Source organism: Thamnophis elegans, chromosome 5 (genome assembly GCF_009769535.1).
Source record: "Thamnophis elegans isolate rThaEle1 chromosome 5, rThaEle1.pri, whole genome shotgun sequence".
In the NCBI taxonomy this organism is placed as follows: Eukaryota; Metazoa; Chordata; class Lepidosauria; order Squamata; family Colubridae; genus Thamnophis; species Thamnophis elegans.
The window spans coordinates 85,580,031-85,599,036 of record NC_045545.1 but is presented as its reverse complement, the minus strand read 5'-3'; the positions used below and the strand labels follow the sequence as shown (position 1 = coordinate 85,599,036).

At 38.0% G+C, this 19,006-nt stretch overlaps 1 protein-coding gene across 2 annotated transcripts in view; it reads right to left on the bottom strand.

The window, feature by feature from the left end:
* Nucleotides 1-19,006, bottom strand: part of VAPB (VAMP associated protein B and C) — a 52,615-nt gene that overhangs the window by 11,705 nt on the left and 21,904 nt on the right. For both annotated transcript variants that reach the window (XM_032217694.1, XM_032217695.1), the window contains exon 2: nucleotides 9,591-9,743. In XM_032217694.1, the coding sequence (XP_032073585.1) occupies nucleotides 9,591-9,743 (153 nt within the window). The remainder of the gene's footprint in view (nucleotides 1-9,590; nucleotides 9,744-19,006) is intronic.

Genomic DNA, 19,006 nt, shown 5'->3' with positions numbered 1-19,006 from the left:
AGGGAAACAACCAAGCTCAGAAAACATCAAGAATTCAATACCCAAATTAGAAATTATTGTTTTAGAGAGCTAATTTAGAGAACAATTAGTGGATAAACTTTCTTGAAAAATTCTACTCCAAGGTATTTCATTCTTATAGATCATATAGAACAAGAGCTTCTATACATTGTAGACATGAGAAGAACTCCTTAGATAAGGAGCCATATCAGTGATGGTTAACCTTTTCAGCACCAAGTGCTGAAACTGGAGTGGGCGCACTTGCACCGGAACCCGGAAGAGAGTAGCTGGCCAGTGCGCATGCACACAGCGGCCAGCTGCTGTTCTGGGTTCCGCCGCATGCATGCACACCGGAACCCGGAAGTGCAGCTGGCGATGGTGGGCAGGCCCACAGAGCGGGCTCTGCGTGCCACCTCTGGCACACATGCCACAGGCTCGCCATCACGGAGCTATGTAGCACACATACAGTTTTAGGGTTGCTTGTTCATTTATGCTAATCCGATTGTGAAGTATTTTGAGCAGCCAACATTCTCCAATTCAGTAACATAATTGAAATTATAAAATAAGACAATTTATATCACAGCACCTAGAAACAATTTCCAATAAACAAACATACACGGAGACATTCCTGAAGCAGGAGAAAATAAAACTTGAATCAAAGTTGACCAATAAGTGAGTGACCATGAAAAAGTTTCCCTCCTGATCAGGAATAGTTGCAACTGTGTAGATATAATTGTGCAAATGCCCCCCCCCCCCCAATATCTGCTCTTCCAAGCAGGAGCGATGAGTCCAGAAGGACCTAAAACTATGAACCAGTTCAGCATAGGGGAGTCTGCTGCTATGTGTGATGCAGTTTGGCTTCTTAACTCACAGCCACTCTGTCTTATTGAACTGAAAGTGAGTTTGTTCTTCCTGCCTTAACAGTATGCACGTAGCAGCATCCAATATTTGGATGAACACAAAAAGCTTTGAAAGAAATCTAAATGGAAGATGCTGGTTATCATCTATAAAGCCCTATGTGACACAGGATCATATTTTCACAGGGCCGCCCCTTCCCATATGACTGGGTCCTACAAGCTCTAACAGGGTACAGAGACTCTGGCGTCCTTCCTTGAAACAATGCATGTCTTTTCTGTTGTGGCGCTTGCCCTTAACCGTGACCCGTCAAACGCGCGGACGACAAAAGCGCGATCGACAAAATTGCGCCTTTGACGTCATCACAGCGCGACGAAAAAGATCGAAAAATTCAAATAAAAATTAATAAAAATTAAATTAAAGCAAGCCGATTCACATAAAGGTAAGGGTTAGGGTTAGGGTTAGGTTAAGGGTTAGGGTTAGCTTTAGAGCGTTAGCGTTAGGTTAAGGGTTAGCGTTACGTTTTTCGTTACTTTAACGGTTAGGTTTAGGGTTAGGTTTAGGGTTAGGTTAAGGGTTAGGTTTAGGGTTAGGTTAAGGGTTAGGTTTAGGGTTAGGTTTGGGGGGCTTAGGGTAAGGTTTTCCCTTTATTTTTACATTTTTCGATCTTTTTCGTCGCGCTGTGATGACGTCACAGCGCGCTTTTGTCGAGCGCGATTTTGTCCTACACGCTTTTGTGGTGGAACCGCCCTTAACATGTGACCTCAGACTTTAGGACATTTAGAAAAATATGAAAAAACCTGGTGGGTTTGGTTTTTTTTCAGGGGTGGGGTCACAGGATGGCTGGAATTCTTATCAGGAAGAGGAAATTCCAATCATCTAAGGCAGTGGTTCCCAAACTTGGCAACTTTAAGACTTGTGGACTTGAACTCCCAGAATTCTCCAGCCAGCTCCAGCTGGCTGGAGAATTCTGGGAGTTCAAGTCCACAAGTCTTAAAGTTACCAAGTTTGGGAACCACTGATCTACGGTTATTTGCTATTATTTCTTTTCAGTATTAATATGCCTGACATCTTGCTTTTATTCTTTTTAATAGCTAACCTTAAAATATCTAAATAGTATTCCAACTGTCCATAAATTGTTTTTTTTTTTTAAATACCTGCCATCTTCCTATTGTAATCTCGGATTCTGAAATAACTACAACTGAGGAGATCATCCACTGAATTTGTAAAAGAAAAAAAAAAACTTCGGAGGTCTGAAAATTTATCAACAGAACCAGGTTTTTACTAGAAACCTATAATTTTGTGACATCAAAGGAACATGCAGTAATGCTGCTGCTATAAGCAGCAAAGAGAAAGTCATCACAAAAGTTGTAAACAGCATCTGCTTGTTCTCCGTATTGCAAGTACAAATACAGATTCTGTTGTCAGGAACAACAGGCAACTTTCGCACACATGAAAAATCAGCTGATTTTTTCCAACTATGAGGCAGTTAAAATGTTTAAAAACACAATGTGTCCAATCTTACTTGATTATAAACATTAAAGTAACTTCCCTCTATTGAGGTTCTGCTAATGGGTTCCATAACTGAGCCCAAAATTTCCATTGCTGAGCAAGACAGTTGTTAAGTGAGTTTTGCCCATTTTATGATCCTTCTTGCCACAGTTGTTAAGTGAAACACTGCAGTTAATACATGGATGCTAAGTGAATCAGGCTTCCCCACTGACGTTGCTTGTGAGAATGTTGAAAAAGGTGATCATAGGACCCTGGGACACTGCAATTGTCATAAATACATACTAGTTATGGGATTATCCAAATTCTGATCATGTGATCACAGGGATGCTACAATGGTTGTAAGTGGGATAAACAGTGATAAGTTATTTTTATCAGTGCTGTTGTAACTGAATGATCACTAAACGAATGTTTGTAAGTCAAGGACTACCTGTAATTTAAAAAAAGATTTTTTAAAAAACTTTGTGCATAGTGCAATACTAGTAATCAGGGAATGTTTATTTACTCCCACAATTGGGACCAAAATTTATATTTCTAAGAAAAGCAGTTGTGTTAAGTGAATTTCACCTGATTTTATGACCTTTTTGCCATGGTTCTTAAACATTTCATATGGTCATTAGCAAATCTGGCTTTCCCCATTTGTCTGTCAGAAGCCAGCTGGGAAGGTTGCAAATGGTGATCAAATGATCCTGAGATCACATGCCAGCTGCCACATTCCCGGATTTTGAACTTGTGAGCATGGGAATGCTGCGATGGTCATAAGTGCGAGAACTCATTTTACGTTATTTTTTTCAGTACTGTTGGCACTTTAAATGGTTGCTAAATGAATGGATGTAGTTGAGGACTACATATGGATTGTGCATATGAGAATGAACTGTAGTGTCTTATTTTTATGACTTTTATGCAGGTGTTTGTACTGGGCTCCAACCCATCACAATTATTTGTTAGTAGGGCCAAAGGATTGAGCTGTGGTGGTGCAGTGGTTAGAGTGCAGTATTGCAGGCTACTTCAGCTGACTGCTAGCTGCAATTTGGCAGTTCAAACCGCACCAGGCTCAAGGTTGACTCAGCCTTCCATCCTTCCGAGGTGGGTAAAATGAGGACCCAAATTGTTGGGGGCAATATTCTGACTCTGTAAAACCGCTTAGAAAGGGCTGTAGAGAGCACTATATAAGTCTAAGTGCTATTGCTATTGCTATTATAGAAGCTGAAGTCCAAATATAACTGGACAGCAAAAGTGCTGTCAATTTTTAAAATTTTTCATGATTCAAGGTGGATACATGCAGGAATTAACTTCCCTGATGTTTGCCAGCTCAATAAAGTCTAGAAGAATATTAGATTACCACCTTAATTAGAGATTGCATTAATTAGAGCCTCTTCAGAAGTCACAGAAAAATATTTCACACTTGCCATCTGGAATACTATTTTGCACAGATATTTGAACAGTCATTTCTTCCCCAAGTTTCAGAAAGTTGGTGAAGATTTAGGTAGTCCATAAAGACTTTGGGCAGGGTTGTTGAGACTACTCCTCTGAGTTATGAGTTGGTGTTCTGAATACCGATTTCTTGTTTTTATATTATTACACTTTAAATGTAATGTTTTTGTTTTAAAATGGGATTATTCATCCAACTATTTAATTTTAAATTATGGATTTGGGACATTGAATGCCATTCAGAGTCAACTGGCTGAAGCAGTAAAGAAAACCTCTCTAAGTAAGCAAGCAAACAATAAGTTTAAAACACTGTATAACAAAAACCTGAAATACATAAATTCAGGATCCAATCTGGAGCCCATCCTCAGGGTCTTTCTCTCAGAATGTATTCTGGACAGGGAGAAATTTCTTGAGGGTGGGTCAAGCATGAGCCTGAAAGCTTAGAAAATAAACCAACTCTGATTGGATCCTGGGAGAGACAGACAGACACACACACACACACACACAAGAGAGAGTGTTTCCCCGAAAATAAGACAGGGTTGTATTTTCTTTTGACCCCCGAACTAAGCGCTTGGCCTTATTTTTGGGGAGGTCTTATTATTTTTGAGGTGCAGGAGGCGGCGAGTGTTGTCACATCAAGGCTGCTGCTGTAATTTCAGGGAGGGCTTATTTTGGGGGAGGGCTTATTTTAGCGCATGCACTCAAAAGCCCGATTAATTATCCTGGAAGGTCTTATTTTCAGGGAAACAGGGTACTTGTATTCATTCGTTATATAAATTCAATTCATTATCAGCACCCCTCAAATGTAACCAGCATTCACACTCTCTCAAAGGTCCTCCAGAAACACCAGGTTTTAATCACTTTTTGGAATATTTGCAAGCATAGGGCTGTTCTAATGTTTGAATTTTAACCTCAGTAGGTAGACTGGACCAGGCAATCAATTCCGCAGGAAGGCTACAACTACTTTTATTGAAATTGGCTATAATAGCAGAATCAATCTGATTGTGTTGCAATAGTAATAGTGGATAAAATGCCAAATCCAGTCTAAACATCTGGCTGATTACAATCAGCCATAATAACAACTGATAACTTATAAGACCTGTATGCCCTCTGACTCTCAATATCTCTAGGTAGCTCAGAAAAATAAAAAAAAACCCATAAAAATAAAGATAAAAGATGGCAAGTGTGATGAATGAGAGAGATGGCAGGTGTGATGAATGAGAGACATGGCAGGTGTGATGAATGAGAGGTCTCTATAATCTCATACTTGCTGAATGTCTGTGAAAAAACTCTTCTTCCTTTTTTACAATTCACTGAATTTGGGAGGTATCTGTCTGAGCTACTTCCAAATGTTATAAAAAGGAATCCGTTTTGTCTAGATAATGTTTTTAAAAAAAATATTTCTGTCAAGATAATTTTACACTGGGCTTATGCTTTCCAAAATACAGATGAGATTCCGTTTTCCCCTCCAATGAGAAAACAGAAAGATAACAGTTTCTGCTCCTACCTTAGACTGCAAAATTAAATTACTGCTAAGAATGAAAAAAAGATTGCAAAGGCCTGACTGAGTGTTGGCAGAAAGGGGGAGAAGGGAAGAGAGAAGAACTAGACAAGCAATTTGCAGGACAGTTCTGAAGAGTATTTCTATAAACTCACATCAATATGGAACTCAGCTTTTTACCATTACAACCTGAGCCCAGACTTCTATTTTGAATGAACCTGAGACCTACTATCCTCTTTACAGGTTTGTAAAGCACCTAAGTGGTGACTCACATCTTCTGTGATTTCACAGCAATTCCTAGGGACAAGGCTCACTTACACATACACTCTGGAAGTTGCACTGTGGTATAACTTTAGTATTGTTGCAGTCAAACCTCTAGGCCTAGATTGTAGCTTGAAAGCTAAGGCAAGAGATGGCCTCTGTCATAATGCTTGTGAATACTGAATACTTGACTAAAGTATTCTTGACTTCCTAGCTTAAGAGTAGAGGATGAATACTAGTTTAAAGAACAGATTTTGAAAATAATTTTTACATGTTCCACTAACCCTTAAGTAAAGGTAAACTCAAATTCTGAAGAAATCCAAGAGATTAACAATAGAAAGAATAAAACAAGTGAACATTTCAAAGTAAGTAAAATCCATGGCTGCCTCTATTCAATGAAGAATTTTGTTCTCTGCCAAAGCACAAAACATTTTTTTCTTATGTTCAGTCATGTTTGATTCTCAGAGACTGACTGGATAAATCCTTGCAATTTTCTTAGCAAGGTTGTTTTAGAAGTGGTTTGCCATTGCTTCTTTCCTAGGGGTGACACAGAGTAACTAACTCAAGGTCATCCATCTAATGCAACGTTATTGAGTGGACACTGAAAGTTGAACAAGAATTAACATCTACTCTCTAAGTGAATCTGGCTGGTTGACACCATGAACAGAACTCTTCCAAATAGTACCGTGTTTCCCCAAAAAGAAGACAGAGTCTTAATTTTCTTTTGACCCCAGAAATAAGCACTTGGCCTTATTATTTTTGAGATGCAGGAGGCGGTGAGCGTGGTCACCTCACGACTGCTACTGTGTTGCAATATTTTCAGGGAGGGCTTATATTCGGGGGAGGGTTTATTTTAGCGCATGCGCTCAAAAGCCCCACTGGGGTTATTTTCTGGGGAGATTTTATTTTCAGGGAAACGGGGTAATATTTTCTTACATATATCAGGTGTGCTCTGCTTTTATTTGGCACCCCAAACTTCTGATCAAATCCTATTTTTCAAGTATTTGCAAATTGATCACACATTTCCCTTTAGGCCTAACCCTCCCTTCCGTTAACCTCTCTTCCTGTGATGGAAATCCTATTAAATCCATTATAGCTCAAGCCGAACTGATTTTCCGTCCGGTTTCTGCCATTCTTTGACGATGCTTCAGACTGCAGGACCCCACCCTTCCCTGCCAGTGCATTAAGGGAAAATGAGAAGAGACAGTTATAGAATCAGCAGCCTAGTAAAATACTATGAAAGGAGAAAAATGGCTGAGTTAAGCAGTTCTGTAGTGAATCACATGAACAAGCAAGGAAATGCTGATGAGGCCTTACAGGACACACTAGCCATTTCTTAAAAAGTGAGGCCTGCGCTACGCAAGGAACCTCAGAAGACTGAAGTCAGAAACTCCCTCTTTAGCAAACTGCATTTTATTAAGGAAAAATTCTCTGCTTCATTGCACATTGAATAGATGTCCTTCACTATCATCATGCCCAAATATAAAGCTATGGTAGTTTCTGTCTGTAGTGACTGGGGATACTTGGAATGCAATCGCTATTACATCAAGCTCTTTATTGATAGAGGAGGTAGTATAAAATCCTTAAAACCAGGGAACAGCAATAGCAATAGCATTTACGACTTATATACCATTTCAGAGTGCTTTTCAGCCTTCTCTAAGCAGTTTACAGAGTCAGCATCTTCCCACAACAATCTGGGTCCTCATTTTACTGACCTCGGAAGGTTAGAAGCCCGAGTCAACCTTGAGCTGGTGAGGATCAAACTGCTGGCAGAATTAGCTTGCAATACTGCAGTCTAACCATTGTGTTACCACGGCTCTTATAGGTTATGATAATCATGGGCCCCTTTTTACCAAAAAAGCTTACCAGGGGTTTTTAAGACTATTATTTTCTCACTAAGCTTAAACTATATATATGTTTGTAATGATGCAAACTGTGGTTAGAAAACCAATGGAAGAGAATATGTATAGCTCAGGATTGAACTGAGGGACCCTTGGTGCTCACTGAGCTTGATTGATTTCTGGCAGATGCTTCATCACCAAACTAGGTAACATCATCAGTGCAGGTTAAAAAAACTGACCAGAATTTTCACTTTAATCCTAAATCTAAAGTCTTTGTTTCACATCATATTCCCCCCCATTAAGCAACTAGCAGAAGTGCAGCTACAAAAAGTTCATTTAAATTAAAACAATCCACTCCACAAGTGCTCTGCATATCTCTTTAGAAATGGTCCCTTTACAGGGAAAAAAAAAGCTATTTGGCACTTGGCCTCTTTTAATATTTACAAAATGGATACCATGCTCTGCATTATTATGACAAGCCCTTGAGACACTGATAACATAGTTTTCTGGGACATTTCTGTCCTAAATCTAAGGAAGATGGAGTAACAAAACATTCCTGTTAATTCTCAGCAGTTATGAAACCTCATCCTCCCTTGAATTTTGTCAAGGCCAAACATTGGCCACCCTTTCCTAGCAGGCTGTTAAAACAAAGAAAGGAATGATCTTCTAGTCTGCCTTTTAATGAGTGTGATTCAGCAGAGACTACAGTTGGGGCTCTTAAATATTTGATATTCATTACTTTTAGTTAAATGCTTTGTCATTCTAAGTTTTAAGGTCTCCTCCAGGAGCTCAAGGTAGATAGGCATGCAAGATAAAAGGAAACATGCTAATGAAGACAAGTTTTATAGAAAGTTGTACAAGAAATTAAGATCACACACGGATGAAATAAGCAAAATTAAACTGGCGACAGTGATGAAAATATCTGCCCAACTGTTCTTCCAGCTGCCATCTTCAGAATCTTTCTCAATGAAAAGGAACAGATTAAAAAAAAAACATTTCCTTATAAAACTAGTACCCTGGCCAAATTGATTTGACAACACATGCGTTTCCTAGGCAAGAGAGACTTATAATAACTGTTTGAAGTTACAGCAGTGCAGAAAAGTGACTTATGAGCAACCCTTGCACTTATGACTGTTGCAGTCTTCCCATGATCATGTGATTAAATTCAGGCACTTGACAAATGGCATGATCACATGATCAGCATTTGCAACTTACTCAGAAGTTTAGCACTTCAAAAATCTGGATAACAATCTCTGATCTTTATAATCAGTTAAGAGTTTGAAGACTCTACAAACTGTTCCATTTCATGTTTTATACAACTGAATGACTAATTATTAAGTATATCCATTTCCCTTCTATAAATGTTCTATTTCTCAACAAATCTCAGCAAAGGTAATTGAAAACTGTTGGAAAATGAATCACCTAATAACCAATGAATCAATGCAAATATCTGACCAAATCATTAAAAAAACCTATACTAATTTAGTTTAATTATACCACCGTCCATATTCTATACACAATGGATACACTGGAAATATACCATATGCCTTTTCTTGTGTTACTTGAAAAATATGGTGAAAGTAACGGATTATTACTTCTCAGAACTATGAGATTGAAATTTTACTTTAAAAGGCTGAGTAGTTACTAAATGTCTGTCATCATATGACCCCAGTTCTGCAACATCTGGAAAGCTTCCTAATCCCCTTCAGCAGATTCTACCCCTTCCCCAGCCTGGTGCCTTCCAACTTGTTGGGGGGAAAATCCCCAGAATTCTAAGATAGGGGAATCCAAAACCAGAGATTCTGGAAACTACTCGTAACATAATTTAAAAGTACAAAGTTGCAGAAAGTTGTTTTACATGAGATTAGAATGACAATTTTTCAACAGACTACTCTTTCCAAGTGAAACTGGCTAAGAAAGCACCAAAACCAGAGGTTGTGTTATGCCGTTTGCTCAGTCATCTCCAATTATAATTCCATCTGAAAACAGGAGAAATAACTCTGTGTTGACATTGAAACAGTTCTGTATTTTTTTAAGAAACTTTGCAGAATACATTGGGCTGTTCAAAACGTCAGCTTTACACAGGCCATTTAACATCTGTTTATTCTCTTCCAGATGTACTCAGAACCAAAATGGTTATGAGTGGTGGAAAGCAAATGCATTTCTGAAACAAAAAAGCAATTGGATAAACTTACCTGAGACATTAATTGACGTTCCAGCATCTATAATTCCACTGTTGGGTCGTACACAATACCTGCGTGGGGCCGTGGTCTTCACTTTGAAACAGACATTTTTATCTGTCGAGTTGCCAAGTTTCAGATTTGTGGTGACAACATCTGTGAAGGGACCTAAGAGACAGAATAAATACAACTTTGAAGGTTTTCTAAACTTCACATAAATGTAGGCACAATATGCAAACCTATTCAAGCCTGATTAGAACAACCCACTTAAGCCACACTTTATCCGACCTATGGTATTTGAAGGTGTTGGGACTCTCAATTCCGAGGGACCTCAGTTCCCAGAAAGTTTACCCTACTTACAACAGGGGTGTAAAATTCAAGGCCTGCAGGCCACATCCGGCCCGTGGGGTGCTTAGATCTGGCAACGGGGTCGCCCTGGAAACAGCAAGACAGGCCTGCAGTGCCTCTCTCAGGGAAAACAGAGGTCGGGAGAGCCACGTGCAGCCCGAGCTCTGTTTTTGCTGGTAGAGGGTTGCAGGAGACCATCCCAGCTGAAAAGAGACCCCAGGAGCCCATTTTCACTGGCACAGAGCAAGGGTCACAGGCACCCCCGACAAGAGTGACGTCAAGCTGGCCATGGCCACCCTGGCCACATCCAACCCACCTCCCCAGGTGAAACACAACCTCGGCGCAGTCCTCAATTAAAGTTTGACACCCCTGCCCTACAAGGAATTGCAAAGACAATACATCTTGAGAGCCCTAGATTAGGGAAATGGCTCAGTCTTATCATCCATCTACTTTTCTACTAATGGCTTAAGATAGCGTTTGTGTACTTGCTCTTCCATTTTATATTTCCTGGAAGCTACATTAGGATTGTTGAGTAATCTGCCTTTGTTGCTTTTTATTATATTAATATATTAAATATTATAATAATTTCATTAAAATTACAATTGCAAAAATATAAATTAATATAAACTAAACAATTCAAAAAATAAAGATGCAGAAAAAGGGAAAAAATAGAAAAGTAAGAACACAGTAATGAAAAACTTCATCACAAGTATAAATGATTTTAGTAATTAATCCCTTTCTCATAAAATATAACAAATAATGTCTTCCAATATTTCATCTCTTATTCGTCAACAAATTCTTAAAGTTTCATTTCACTCCTGATCAGCAAAAGTCTATTAAGAGTTATCAGGGATAATAACACACCTATTTTAACTTAGATGAAATAAACCAATTTTATATTCCTTCCATTTAGTTCTAACAATCTTGATTTTTAGTCCCATCAAATAATGTCTTAGAACTTGATTTCTTTTTATTTATTTATTTATTTATTTGTCCCGTCTCACAATGTTCTTCAACACTTAAACAAGTTTCTGTTGTAAATCCAATATAGGAAAATTATCCAGTCACTCTCTTGATTTGTTATTTGCCTATCCTTTTTCATTTAAGACATCAGCTGGTTTCTCTTGTATATCCAGTGTAGCATCTTTCTCCCTATCATTCTTGTAACTTGACATTTTTAAAGCCACATTCAGATCAACCTCAAACTTTTCAGGTAAAACTTGTTCCTCTTTCACAATATCTTTTAAACATGGTCTACTATCTACAAAGGCGAATGCTCTTAAAATTAACTTCCGGGGTCATTGTTCAAAAATATCCCAATATTAAAATATTTGGCTTCATTCTGTAACTTCAAACAGGAATGCTTCTTAAGTCGAGGACAACCTGTCTATTTTGTTAGGATGTTGGCATAATGAAACAAACAATGAATAGCAATGACTTGTTAGAATAAATCCAGGAAATAAAGCGGCCATGAGGGAATGGTCCTACAATGGGGTAAAGGCGTTAGACCAACACTGGGGTAAAGTCCACACTTAGCCATGGAAATTTCTGAAGTGATCCTGGACTAGATACCGCATCTTGAGCTTCTGAAGAGAAGGCAGAATTATTAACAAATAAACACATGTATCTGAGTGAGTACATTTTTGAAAAATTGAGAAAAGATGCAACTGCCAATTTCAGAAAAAAGAAAACTGGTAAAGCAGTTTATGCACAAGGGGCTTACTCTGGCTCTGTCCTTTAACCCACACTCTACGGGAAAACTGTTGTGTGGCATTAGCAGTAATACGAGAACTAACTCTTAACACTTGCCTTTGCTGTGAACATCTCAGGAGCGCCACAAGGTATACAGCAGTGACACAAAACCTTTTATTTAAAAAATGGTCATATATTCCTGGAAAGTTGAGTGTGGAACAGATCTAAACGCTGGCCAAACAAGACTGTCAGGTTGGCTTTGAGTTGTTGAAGAGTCACAACTGGGCAATATGGTCTGGCTTTAGTTTCTTTTTAAAAATGAACCTCTAAAGTTTTGTAAAATATGATGATGAGCCAAAGTGGCACAGTGGTTAGAGTGCAGCACTGCAGGCTACTTCAGCTGACTGCTAGATGCAGTTTAGCAGTTCAAATCTCACCACGCTCAATGTTGACTCAGCCTTCCATCCTTCCAAGGTGGGTAAAATGAGAACCCAGATTGTTGGGGGCAATAGGCTGACTCTGTAAAATTTAGAGAGGGCTGTAAAAGCACTATGAAGCGGTATATAAGTCTAAGTGCTATTGCTAAGTGCTATTATCATCAATATTGATGTACAATTTATTTTACTGTTATGAGCTGCCCAGAGTCACTGAGAGTGGGACGGCATAAAAGCTTAATAAACAAATAACTGCTGCTATTTTTTAATAATTTAGATTAAAATGAACAAAGACCGCATTCAATTTTTATCACTGGTTCAATTGGGTAAATAAAACTTTTTTTAAAAGTACTTGTACAAAATCAGTTTACAGTTCAAGATGGCTTTTTAATTGTTATTGCATCTTACTTGCTGGCACTGGTACTGCAAAATCTATGAAGAGGCAAAGAGGGAATATATTGAGACTCAAGACTAAGATTGTGGCCTCTTTAATGCCACATTTAAGCCTCATCACTTCAACAGGAAGCTGCAAGGAAGCAAATTTGTTACAGAACCTACAAACAAGTGTTGCAGAGATTTGCTAATTTATATATGCAAAGGTGTGCACACAGTATTTAACACTTACAAATCCTATTTTATCGCCATGGCAAGTTGGTATCTAAGGTGTCAGACAAGCAAATAAAAGGTTAATGGCCAAAGTTATTCCTGAAAGTAAGGCAGGGATTCACACCGGTACACACTTCAATTGCAAATCCCTTATATGAGCAATATTTTACGGAAATGATTACTATTTTGCAGCTGATGGAAACCTTATGACCTTTTAACTTGATGATCTCAAGTTGCTTTTTACCTGTACAATTTTATTATATTAGCTCTTACTACCTCCACTAGCCGGAAAGAGGGGAGAAAATGTTCTCATTGCTAAGTTCAATCATTTGGTCATTCAGGGTTATTCTTTATTTGTAATTCACTTCATAGAGTATTGTAAGATATTCTATAGTATCTGTTTTAAGTACGTTAACCAGAACTGGATGCAGTATCTTGAACACAATCACAGCACCGATTTGCATGAATGGATTATAAAACTACCACGTTCTATTTTCAATTCCTTCTCCAAGGGGTTCCACCACGAGACATCTGCACGCTTGAAACATGATTCTGTCAATCTCTCTGTTAAGCAACCTTTCCTTTTCCAGCAATGAATTCAGAGTCCATTACCAAATATGTGAAATTAACATATTTGTACCAGCTGCACACTGCTTTTTTACACTTCCTTTGAAGTGTACTTGACATTTCATTGCCCATTCGCCAACTTGAGTTATTTTTTAACATTTTTTATTATCTCTTTTGTTTGAAGCACCATAAACAATCTGAAGTTAATACTAAACTTGGTTGTTTTATTGCCAAAATATCTTTCTAAACTCTTTACAAACAAGTTAAAAGCACCAATTCTCAATTTTAAAAAAAACAACACCGGAGAATCCCTTATTTACATCTCTTGAGTACTGCCCGTTCTTGCTAAACTAACACTATTATATTTGTCCAGTGCTCTAGCAAGTGTTTTCTCGTACAGTGTTAGGCATATTAAGTTCCAGCTTTAAATAGCAGGATATGAAAAGCCTTGTTAACACCACTTATAAATAGCCCTTTAGCAAACTGTATTATATACCAGCTTGCAAATTCTTAAGTTTCTGAGGCTATTATGGGCAGAAATGAAAGGTCAAAGGTTAATAGCTTCTGTAGTCAACAGCAGAAAGAAGTTATATGTGTAAGCTATGAGTTAAGATTTTTACTCCTTACTTCTAAAGATCAAATGAATGCATAGGAAACGTTTTATTCTATTATTATTTTTTGGTAAAAATAGAATAGAATAGAATTCTTTATTGGTCAAGTGTGGTTGGACACACTTGGTGCATATGCTCTCAGTGTGTATAATAAAAATACATTCATCAAGAATAAAAAGATAACACTTAGTGATAGGCAAGGTTACTAATAAGCTATCAAATCGTACTAGGAAAAAATAAAAACAATATAAATGGAAAGATACAGCAACATGGTTATAGTCATAAGTGGGGAGAGATAGATACTAGGAAGGAAGAGAAGAATAATAGTAATACATTCTTGGTAAATTATGGACATTGTTCTAGGAATTAGTTGTTAAGCAGAGTGATGGCATTTGGGGAAAAAAAACTATTCTTGTCTCTAGTTGTTCTGGTGTTTGAGATAATGCTTGAGAAAAAGATTTTGGAATGATAGTTGGCTGCAAACTGAATATGAGCCAACAGTGCAATACAGCTACAAGTACAATGTAGCAGAAACGTGTTTCTGTTGTGACTCTGCCTTAAGTACTATATCCCATTTTGAGCAGTTTACGAATTCAGAGAAACTGGAACGAGCTCAAAGAAGGGCAAAGATGATCAGAGGATTAGTAGTTCCTTTGAATGGAATTGAAATGGTGTTATCCTTGAGAAAGGAACACTGATGTAATTCTCTTGAAATAACTGAAAGGATGTCTCACTGAGGAACAGGGCCTGCTTGTTATCACTCTAGAATTCAGGATACAGAACTGTGTGCTTAATTTGCAGGAGACCAGAATTCAACTTGATAGCAGGAGAAAACCTGGCAACGTAAGAGCAATTCCTCGGTGAAATGAGATGCTGGGCTAATTTACTCTGTGTGAATTCCAGTAGAAGCTGGTGAGCTATGGCCCTTTTATTTGAATATCAACATAAGGCAGGGAGTCAGATTTGGTTATCTAAACCAGTGTTTCTCAACCTTGGCAACTTGAAGATGTCCGGACTTCAACTCCCAGAATTCCCCAGCCAGCGAATGCTGGCTGGGGAATTCTGGGAGTTGAAGTCCGGATATCTTCAAGTTGCCAAGGTTGAGAAACACTGATCTAAACCCACCTGTGATTTCACTTGGCTTTCTCCTAATCTAAGTTTTTATGCACTGAGAAGCATAAAAGATCCACATGTACTTAGTGTCAGATCATGTCTTTTCCTCTTAAAAAGCTTAAGGGAGATACTGATCGGATTCATATTATTATGAATGATGTGAAGTTCCTGCATTATTCTCTCATAAATTTAAACAATGAAAGAGAAATTATATAGAACTTGGGAAATTACAAACACACATACACAAACACAGGATATAAAACATCTACATACCCCTGTTAAAATGCCAGGTTTTTGAGATGTAAAAAAAATCAGACCAAGATAAATCACTTCAGAATTTTTCCATCTTTCATATTGCATATAGGCTGTAAAATTCAATTGAAAAAACGAATTTAAAACTTTTAGGGACAAAATAACAATAAAAATGTTAAAATAATGTGGTTGCGTAAGTGTACACATCCTTAAACTAATGCTTTGTTGAAGTACCTTTTGATTTTGTGACAGCATTCTTTTGGGGTAGGAGCCTATTAGTATGGAACATCTTGCTTTGGAAATCTTTGCCAATTCTGAACTGATTTATCTTGATCGGATTTTTTTTTACATCTCAAAAATCTGGCATTTTAACAGGAGTGTGTAAACTTTTTAATATCGTGTATATGTGTTCGTGTGTGTGCGTGTGTAAGGGGGGAGAGAGAGAGAGAGAGAGAGAGGGAGGAATCAACTTCAATCAACTGCAGCAATAACATTAAAGAATAGTTTTGGCGCAAGCTTTTATGGACTGCAATCCATTTTCCTTTGTTGTGTAAGCAGCTTTCAGCTAAGAAAGAACTTAAAATCAGCATACTGGTCAACAAAATGATTAAGTGTTAGTATTAAGAGAAAATTTCTTCTAGACGTTGATATGGTATTCTTTCCAGGTTGTGGAATATGCTTTCAGTCATGCCTAAAATGTGACAACTATGGAATCTTCTCTTATCTATATGAATTTGCAAACTCACCCAAATAGCAATCCTAGCTAGATGGTTGTATTTAGACAACTTAGTACAAATTGAAAATTGTTTCCAGATTTGGAAATTTGAGTGAGACACCACCAAAACACCCACTAAGCTATGGGCAAGACTGGGAAATTGGAAAAAAAAAAAAAACAAGAACAAAAAAATGACAGTGGCAAACCACTTCTGTACTCTTATTAGTACAAAAAAACCGCATGGGTATGCCTATGAAATCATGATGAATAGAGTGTGGGTCCAAGAAAACTCTTCAAACTTATTAAACTCCTGTGCAAAATACTGGGCCCAGTGGGCTCTTTTGAAAATAACAAATGCCATATAGTGGCTGGGAATCATTGGAGTTGGAATGTGACATATCCAGGGAGCATTACACGGGAGACAACATGTCTAGTTATTTGAAGATTATTAGTGGTAGCTTTGGTATGTTTACAACACAAGAATCGGGCCATAATCTGCTTTGAAGAAATTTGGACTATGATACCATGCTGGATTGTACTGGCAAGTGCTTTTTCTGCCTCCAGATTGGTGGAATATTACTCCAAGGTTTCTTAACATTCCCTGTTTCCCTGAGAATAAAACCGGGTCCTATATTAATTTTTGCTCCAAAAGACGCGTTAAGGTATTTTCCAAGTAGGTCTTATTTTCAGGGAAATGGGTTAATAAATGTGCCTGTCCGGCTGATGATCCTAACTGGGGCTTATTTTGGGGGTAGGGCTTATATTACTAGCATCCTGAAAAATCATGCTAGGGCTTATTTTTCAGTTGGGTCTTATTTTCAGGGGAACACAATAGGTTTCAATAGGTTCACCGGCATTCCCCATTCCATTTCAACCACTATGAAATGGTCCAATAGACTGAGAGAATGGTTTTTTTTTCCTATGGATTTTGAATCCATTCACTTGATTAGCCAAACAAGTGTCCATCCAACAAATGAGTTAATAGATCTCATTGAAACAAATAGAAACATTTGAAAAACAAATAGATGATTAGATTTTGCCTGAAAATGATGTTTTGAGATCTAAATGAAAAAGTGCATTAGGTCAGTCTTGACAACTGGAGATTGCTTAGATCAAGGGTCTCTAAACTTGGCCACTTTAAGATTTGTGGACTTCAACTCCCAGAATTCCTCAGCCAGCTGGCTGAGGAATTCTGGGAGTTGAAGTCCACAAGTCTTAAAGTGGTCAAGTTTGGAAGACCCCTGGCCTGGATGAATCCCTGCCATTGCCTTCCTACAGCTAAAAGAGAGGGATTGGCCTAAAAGGTATCCTATTAAGATGCTTGCCTCCTGGTTTCTAGCCTGGTAATTTTAACCACTATATGAATACTTTAAAAGTTCATTGTTACCTTCACCATAACTTTGTGAAAAGCAGCTTTTCAGCAATAATACAGACAACATTAAATACTGAAACAGGCTAAATGTTATGCCACTGCCAAGGCTTTTAAAAAATAAATCTTAATCTCTAGAAACTAATGAAATATTCTGTCATGTGCAAGTTCACTTATGCTATTAAGATTTGTAATAGATGCATTAAATCTAAGGGAACATAAATGATTAAAACTTCTTTTACAAAATAATTTTATTTCTTTTAAAAAACTATGAAGAGTGCTCATTAGTACCGTACTCCATTGCCTTTGAAAAGTTTAAGAAACACTAATCTTCTCTATTAGTTTCATGAATAAGAGTTTTAGATTCAAGTACATTCAGAAGTAGCGCTATAATCATAAGTGATACTATCAAAAACCCTACTGTTTTGGCCCACCAGTGAAATTTATGTAATTTTGGTAATGTAGTGTATTCTCAATGGTTGAAGAATGGGGAAAAAAATCCAAGAATAAAGTCAGTTTATAATTATATATTGCAATACCCTTTCACAGGCTTGAAACATGCTTCATGACTATTTGCTCCAGGTAGTTCAAGTAGGTAAATGAAATTCCATATTGTACGTGGAACTATAGCAAGCAGCTTCCAAGCAAAAAGTTCAAAGCTACTATTGGTGAGACGCAAATATTAGGCCAGATGGGAGTCATGCATGTATTATGTTAAGGTGCTACAAAATTCCTAACATTTTAATAAATAGCTTTCAGATAAAGTAGCCTTTAAAATAGCTATATAAAAACTCATCACTGCATAGACAGTACTAATTGAAAAATTACCGTTTTTTTCAGAGTATATGACATACTTCTCCCCCCTAAAAAAGGGTGAAAATTTGGGTGCATCTTATACACTAAATGTAGCCCCCCCACCCGCCAGTCCCCATCCTTTGGCCTCTGCCTCTGAGCAATTTGCCTCCTTGCAGCAAAGTGTTTCAGTTTCAGCACAGCCTGATTAGAACAAGCAACTGATTGTCAGTTGGATGTCCTGCTAACCATCAGCTGTTTCAGGCTGCAGGAATTGCCAGTCTATTGCCATCTCGCGCCCCAATTTTGGCCTCCGCATCCCATTTTTGACCTCCACGTTCCATTCCGATCCCGGCTACCCTCAGTGAGCGGAAAATACAATACAATACAATAGCAGAGTTGGAAGGGACCTTGGAGGTCTTCTAGTCCAACCTCCTGCCTAGGCAAGAAACCCTATACCGTTTCAGACAAATGGCTATCCAACATCTTCTTAAAGACTTCCAGTGTTGGGGCATTCACAACTTCTGGAGGCAAATGGGGTGCGTGGAGGCAGCAATAGGCTATGGCAATCCCTGCAGCCTAAAGCAGCTGATTGTCGGAAGACCTGATGATCAGCTGCTTGTGCTAATCAGGTTATATTGAAATTGAAACGGGCTGTTTGCTGCAATTAGGCAAATTTCTGGGAGTCAAGAGGCAGATTTTTTTCCTCCCCAAAAGCTAGGTGCATTTTATACTTCAGAGCGTCTTATACTCCAAAAAATACAGTACTTTTTTTATTCTTTTATTGACCACTCTGAATTTGGATTCCTTAAGCCATGAATTCTTCAATGTTACAGTAAAAACCTTGCAGTCAAGCACAAGATTCTTCCTAGGTTCACTTGTTCAGTTCTAACTTTAAATAACTTCTACTAACAACAGCTCTATTTTGATTT